The following is a 7,533-nucleotide window of genomic DNA, read 5'->3' on the forward strand; positions in this document are numbered from 1 at the left end:
CAACATGAAACCCCCTCTGCCGCTTTGTCTCGGACCCGAACTCTCCACCAAAACGAAGAAAAAAGGGTTCTCTACTCTTCTCTCTTTCTCTCTCCATTCCCCTTTCAATTTTCCCTCACTTTCCTTAGAAAGTTAGGGCGCTCTCGATATGGTCGCCGACAAGGGAAAGAAATCCAAGGTCTCGGACCGGATTGTCGAGGACGATGCCGATCACATTGATGGCGAGCTCGTTCTCTCCATCGAGAAGTTGCAGGAGCTCCAGGATGAGCTCGAGAAGGTTCGATTCTCTTCGCTTTGCTGTTTTTCTTTTGTGTCGTGGTCTTCGTGTTTGTTGTTGATTTTCGTTGCGGAGGTTTCGTGGACTGTTTTGGTGATGCCAAAGGAGTGAATTTTTAGGTTAAATTGATCCGTTTGTTTCTTGGTGTTAGTGTTGGTATTGGCGTTGTTAATGATGATGATTATGATGGTGTTAGTGGTGGTAGGGGTGCTTTTTCGGTGATAAATGTTTGTTCTTTGAGGTTGTAGTCTGTTATGGCTTCTTGATTTGAGGTTCATTTTTAGCGGATTTTTGTGAATGTGGTCGGCTCGGTTTAGTGTTATGCTGTCTGTACTAGGTTGAGTGGTTGCACATTTTGATCCAAAGCCAAAAACGGCAATTTGAATGTGAAATTTTTGTTATCAGATTGTTGTGATTATGTTTGCTTCAATTTTCTTTTATGTTGTCTGTACTGGTCTGAATGGTTGCCCATTTTGATCCAGAGCCAAAGATGGCAATTTAAACATGAAATTTTTGTTGGCAGATTGTTCTGATTATGGTGGCTTCAGTTTAGTGTTATTCTGCCTGTACTGGTTTGAATGGTTGCCCATTTTGATCCAGAGCCATAGATGGCAATTTGAATATGAACTTTTTGTTAGCATATTCTTGCGAATATGGTTGTTTCAGTGTACTGTTATTCTGTCTATACTGGTTTGCATGGTTTCACATTTTGATTCAGAGCCAAGGATGGCAATTTGATTATGAAATGGATAAGGTGGTAAGTCCAGGTGATTTTAGGCTTCCATGGTGGCTCATGATTTTTCTAGAGGTATGAATGGAGCCACCAAAAACCTGGAAGCCATCTTTACAATCATTGGTCTAAGATCAGTTCTAGGATTTCTTAAAATGACACGTGCTTTCACGATCATTATGATACCAACTGCCTTTTCCTGTAAAGGAAGTGCTGAATGTGATAGGAGAAATTATATATAAAACATGAGTGAGGCAATTCGATTTGATGACGTCAAATTTGCGTTTAAATGTTGATCCTTTTTAGCATTTGCTTTATTGGATAAAGTCGCTCGCATATGTAAAGTGGTTATTATTAAGTCAGTGCAAAATTTGAGTAGTGCATTAAATATGTTTTAAGATTTTTCTATTGGTTATAATGTTACCGTCCACAGTTTTTTTCCTAGGTTTGCATGAAACCATCTTAGTTCGCTAAATTCCATCTAAGAATTTCCTATTGGCCAATCTTAACGAAGCTTGACGTTTGCTATCCAATAGGTTAATGAAGAAGCAAGCGACAAAGTATTGGAAGTTGAGCAGAAGTACAATGAGATACGCAGGCCTGTTTATGTTAAACGGAATGAGATCATCAAATCTATCCCCGACTTTTGGTTGACCGCTGTCAGTGATTCATCCGCTCTAAAATTTTTTTATCTATTTCAATAAAGCCTATTTATTGTGCAAAATTTTGATACTTGATGACACTGTTATTTCCCTGTGCAGTTCTTGAGTCATCCTGCTCTCTGTGATCTTTTGAGTGAGGAAGACCAAAAGGTTTGCCATGTGACTTGAAAATTTATTGTCTGGAGTTTTACTTCTTGATGTAAACTGGTCGCAACTTCCATTTATTATTTCTGGAGTTTTTCTTTTCAGTATTAATTGACATTGTATCTATTCTTGTTTGAATTACTTAGAATTAATATTAAAGGCCAACAACAATGTTCTTCTGGATGCTCTATTAATATACTCTTTTTTTACCTATCAAAAAAAAAAAAAAAAAAACAATGTTCTTCTGGATGCTGTTATGTAAACTGGAAATGAAAGTTGGTATTATGTCATGACTCCCTTTTTTTTTTTTTTTTTAATACCTTGGAATAGATTTTCAAGTATTTGGATTCTCTGGAGGTGGAAGATTTTAAAGATGTGAAGTCAGGATACTCAATTGCATTTGTAAGTTTCTGCTTCTACCTTGGTCAGTTGACCTTGTGCCTTTTTATAAGGGTGGCCTTTCTTTCTTATTGCTTTCTTTCCTTTTGAGATGCTTCTGATGGTTTATACTAACTTTGTTATTGTGTATCAAATTTCAGAATTTCAACCAGAATCCCTATTTTGAAGATACAAAGCTTACGAAAACCTTTACGTTCTTTGATGAGGGAACAACTAAGATAACCGGAACAGCTATCAAGTGGAAGGAGGGCATGGTAATGGTGATAACCCTATATCCTCATGCATATATGACTTTTTTAGATACCATATAACTGGAGTTTAACATGTGAAGGGCGCTTCTAATGGAGTTAATCATGACAAGAAAAACAAAAGACCCTTTGCTGAGGAGAGGTGGGTTTTCTCTCTATTTTGTCTTTCCAGTTTAGCTAATCCTTAACCAGTATCTAAAATGCTTTGCGGGGTCTTGGGATCTTTAGAAAAGTGAGGCAAGCCATCTAGACATGAATCTATCTGTTTTAGCAAAAACCAATAGTTGAAGTTGAGAAAATTATTGATTATTTTCTATGAAAGGTTGATACATTTGAGACATACTTTTGTATCCATGTAAGTACACAGAAGTTATCCTAAGCAGCTATCTTGCAAATTGGAACATTCAACTGTTTAGAAGTGTGAGCAGGTTATATTTTTCATTTGTTTGGTTAGGTTTGAAACAGTATATATTAGTCGAGTGTTTGCTATGTCATGCCAGTTCTTTAGTCATTTACATTATGGATACATCTGCATTGAATTATGCAATGTTGTAGTTATTACTGTGACATATTTCAATTTCCATCCAATCTGACAACATTGTCACCATTCTGAAGCATGATTTTGTTATGCTACCTTAGCTTCAATTGCCCCTATCTTACATGTTCTTATTTCATGAAAGTTATTGATCAACCATGTTACTTGGACCCAGAGAGACATGTTGGATGTCAGTATGTTTCTAGGTGTGGGATTTATTTAATACCTGGATTTTAGGACACATGGGCATGACTAATTGACCTCATTTCCATTTTTTCTCATTCTATACTATCAGCCATATTGAAGTATGTATCTTATATAGAAAGTTCAACATGGGTTCTTAACTCATATCCATGCAACAAAGAATTTTTTTTTTTTTTTTTGATAAGTAAATGCAATTGTATTAAGAAAGCCAAAAAAATACCACTAAAAGTATTCACAATGTATACAAGGCTAAAAGGCTAAAAAGAGAAGGAATCCATGCAACAAAGAAATATATTATAAGAGTTTGAGGTGAGTGTTTTTTCTTTGTTGGAAACATTGCCAGTTGTACATATGACCAATAGACTTGTTAGGCACATGACCACTCATTCCCAACACTTCATTATTCATGTCATTTTCAACATTGGTACATCACATAGTTTGGAGTGTTCATGTGACACAGTCGATAAATAATTATTCTTCTTTTCTGTAGGCTCTTCTTTAACAAATGATCTTAGTGCAAACAAAAAAGCAGACTTAATATCTAAAATGTATTTCCCTTTTTCTGCATTCATATCCATACCCAAGTTATTTACCAAGTTTATCTTGCTTTTTGGTATCATTTCTTTTTCCATGATGGCTTTTCTCTACTCTTATTTCCAAATTATTTGGCACACTAATTTCTAATATTTTTATCTTTAAGTACATTGTATTCATATGGTATGCATATTTAAGAAATGACCTCTTTATGAAAAGGATAAATGAAGAGGGAAAGAAATCTCCTACAAGAAAGGAAAACAAGAAAGTGCTGTATTATGTAGGTTGCAAATGTCTTCTAAACTACTTTGACTTGAACACCTCTTAGCAAATGGTTTGCCTCTTGGGTAGCTAAATATATGAATCCAAGAAATGAAAGAGACTGCTTCATCTGAAATGTCCATGTACATCTTGGATATAACTGACCCTAAATACTTTTCATAAGCCTTGTTGAATTAAGTATCATGGCATCCTGTACATTTTGTTATTCTAAAATACCAGAGTGGAAAAACAATCTGTATTTTGGATTTGTTAGCATATACTTTAAGATTGGAGCCGATATGACCCAGGAGGGTTTCGAATAAAATTTGGATTTTCTATTTGTGTCAGCAAACTGGAAGATGGTGAATTGGTGTCTATCCTGCACTTTTTTAGGTGCAGTACATGAATATAGATTGAACAAACTCAATTCTGTGTCCATACATGATAAAATAAACAGAATTTTTATGAACAATTTTGCTGAGGTTTTTTAACCTCATGTAACTTATGTTGGGCTCCTTTCATCCCCAAATACCAGGAATTCCTTCTTTCTACAATTGCATTTATACATGACTGGTGTTTTTCAATTAAATAAGAAGAAATTTTCATTAAGAGCTACAATCATAACAAGCATTTCCACATAGTGCGGAAACCGTTGATTTCATAGAGCATGGGCCCTTTGGCTTTTGCTCCAGGTTTTGTTCCTTTCAAATGTGTGTGTATGTATATATATTGATAGGGAATGGAGCAACACATATCAAAAGATACCTAACAAAAAGGGTGCATGACCCTCAATTCTTTTTTCCTTTTTTTGTGCTTGCAAATATATGTTCTTAACCATTTTCAGGAATATGTTTGTGAATGCAGCTTCTTTGCTTGGTTCAGTGAAACTCAACAGAAAGATATTATGGAAGGGCTTCAGGATGAGGTAACTATTGTTGTTTCTATGAACAAGATATTCCAGTTTCCCTTTTTCTTTGTGTGTGTGTATGTGTTCCCAACTGCATTCTTCATCTATATTTCCCATTACATAGATAAGAGAAACTTCAATAATATTGATGACTAGCTGATTTTTTTTTTTTTGCCATATTTGGCCTCTTTTTTTGTAATCTTCTGCTTATCCAAAAAAGGGACGAAGTTGAAATTATACCAGATTTTTTATACTCTCTTGATCGCTTAAAGTTTATTTATCATTCACTTTGCAATTGCAGGTGGCAGAAATAATTAAGGAGGACCTGTGGCCCAATCCTCTCAAATATTTCAACAATGTAAGCTTTTTCATCCTTTTTTTCTTGTGTATTTTAGTTGGTGGAACCAATAGATGTTGTTGCTAGATTTATGTCCTTTTTTACTTATATTTTGATATGAGAGGATATGATTTCATTGGTGCACAGGCTGATGAAGAGGAATCTGACGGAGATGAGGATGACGATGAGGTATGTGAAGATATAATTTTATAAATACACAGCCATTTGTAACTATTGTTCTTTGCAGCTAGGAAGTCGATGCTGCTCACATGTGATCATAATTTTGTTGTTTGTTTGCCAAGGCTCATGTAATCTCATGGACCCTTTTTGTATCACATTTGTAACCTTTACTGAAAGGAGACCAAACATTAGAAGCATTAATTAGGCTGGTAGAAGCTTAAGTTTAGAATTAGGAGTATGGAAGAAATCTCATTTAGGAGCATGAAAGGTTTGGTGGCTGGTGTGGAAGTTTTAAGTTTAGATTTAGGAGCTTGAAGAATTTCCTAAAGGATCCTTGAAGTATGATGCATTAGGAAGTCCACATTGGACCAATCTACATTTACTGTTGAATTGCATGCACCTTTCATGTTTGTCATGAATGCAAATATTACGTGTCGGATGTTTTGTAAAATTTTGTGTGCATGACATGCATGTAGGTATTTATTTCAATTTCAGCTTGGGAAGCATGGGTCCCGCATGAAGTTATATAGGGGGTAAAAATATCAATTTTTATGCCTTAATCAAATTTTATTTAACTTCACTCTAGTGAGGAAAATATAGTCAGGCTGGACATGGATAAAGTTTATTGATATAGGCTGACAGTGGTCATTTTCCGCTTCTGGGTGTTTCTAATACAAGTTCTTATTTGCCTTTTTTTTTTAAAAAAAAAAAAGGGCTGACAGTGGTCATTATACTGTGTTAGACTATACAGTTATACTTTATTCTAAAATAAGAAATTAGCGTGCATGACATGCATGGGGATTATCTAATCTGACACTTGCAAAGAACATGGTCTCAAACTAGCATGGGGGTGAAAAACATCAATTTTTTATTCCTTGATCAAATTTAATGTAACATCACTTTGGAAAACATTGATTACTAGCATGTGTGGCCATGGTGAGATGAAAGATATTTTTTGGATTACTATTCTATTAATTCAATTGTTTCTAAAGAAATTTTAGGACCTGTTTCTTTTTTCCCATTGGTGAGATTAATTGATTAGTAAGAATATTTTTAAAATATTAGGCATATAGAAGAACATTTGGCACCGTTGCATGAATATTTTCTCATACCATTTGTGGTAGCAAAGGATTTTTTTTATTTATTTATAGACAAAGAGAAAAATAAATTAAAACACGCCTAAACAGGGGGCGCTCCCTACATACACAGGCAGTATACAAAGAAAACCAAAACAAGGCAACAAAAGAAAGAAAAAACCTAGAGAGGAAAAAGTTAACCAACAAGCTAATCACCCAAAAAATTCAGAAAAGAGAGAAAGTCCAAGTCCAAAAACTGTTGAGACCACTTAAGAAGAGATTGAAAAAAGAGGTTCCTCAAGCAAGTATCTGACATTTCTTCCTCTTGGAGCGTTCTTCGGTTTCGCTCTCCCCAAATACACTAAAAAAAACAAATAGGCGCCAATCTCCAAAGTGCTCTCCTTTTCTTCCCTAGCCCCTTAACTTTCCATTCTAAAAGCAGATTTCTCACTAAAGCCGAGAACACCCACACCACCCCAAAAGAAAAAAACAACAAAGTCCAAAACTCCCTTATCTTACCACAATGAATTAGGATGTGGTCCGCCGATTCCTTGTTCTCTTTACAAAGACTGCACCTATTAACCATAGACCAACCTCTCCTCGTTAACATATCTATAGTAGAAATTTTACCCTAAACTGCTTCTCATGCAAAAAAACGAATTCTAAAAGGGGCATATGAACCCTAAACCTCTTTGGATGGAAATAAGGGGCTATTCTCATCCTTTAAAGACCTATAATAAGATTTAACATTAAACTTTCCCTTCCTCTCTATCTTCCAAAATAAAGAATCCTCCCCTTCTTGAACCTTTACTGCAGAAATATGATCCAAAAAACGAGTCACCTCCTCCAATTCCCAATCTTGGAAGGATCTTCTAAAGTGCACCTCCCAATCCCTGCCTCCACCTCCTTGTCTCCCCCAAAGATCAGCCACTACAACAGAATTATGGGTTGCAATTCTGAACAGCAAAGGGAAAAAATCCTTCAGCTTAGAATCTCCTACCCAAATGTCCCACCAAAATCTTTTGCGTCTACCATTTCC

At 35.4% G+C, this 7,533-nt stretch overlaps 1 protein-coding gene across 2 annotated transcripts in view; it reads left to right on the forward strand.

Annotated features, from left to right (window-relative positions):
- Positions 1–7,533, forward strand: part of LOC117930804 (NAP1-related protein 2-like) — a 14,937-nt gene continuing 7,404 nt past the window's right edge. Inside the window, exons 1-9 of one of the 2 annotated variants that reach the window (XM_034851540.1) lie at positions 1–277; positions 1,544–1,666; positions 1,769–1,819; positions 2,144–2,215; positions 2,353–2,466; positions 2,544–2,602; positions 4,839–4,919; positions 5,203–5,259; positions 5,386–5,432. In XM_034851540.1, the coding sequence (XP_034707431.1) occupies positions 149–277; positions 1,544–1,666; positions 1,769–1,819; positions 2,144–2,215; positions 2,353–2,466; positions 2,544–2,602; positions 4,839–4,919; positions 5,203–5,215 (642 nt within the window). In that variant the 5' untranslated portion in view covers positions 1–148 and the 3' untranslated portion in view covers positions 5,216–5,259; positions 5,386–5,432. Of the gene's footprint in view, positions 278–1,543; positions 1,667–1,768; positions 1,820–2,143; positions 2,216–2,352; positions 2,467–2,543; positions 2,603–4,838; positions 4,920–5,202; positions 5,260–5,385; positions 5,433–7,533 lie in introns of those variants that run through there. The other variant, XM_034851539.1, reaches the window with a different exon arrangement.

This window comes from Vitis riparia, chromosome 14, assembly GCF_004353265.1.
Source record: "Vitis riparia cultivar Riparia Gloire de Montpellier isolate 1030 chromosome 14, EGFV_Vit.rip_1.0, whole genome shotgun sequence".
NCBI lineage: Eukaryota > Viridiplantae > Streptophyta > Magnoliopsida > Vitales > Vitaceae > Vitis > Vitis riparia.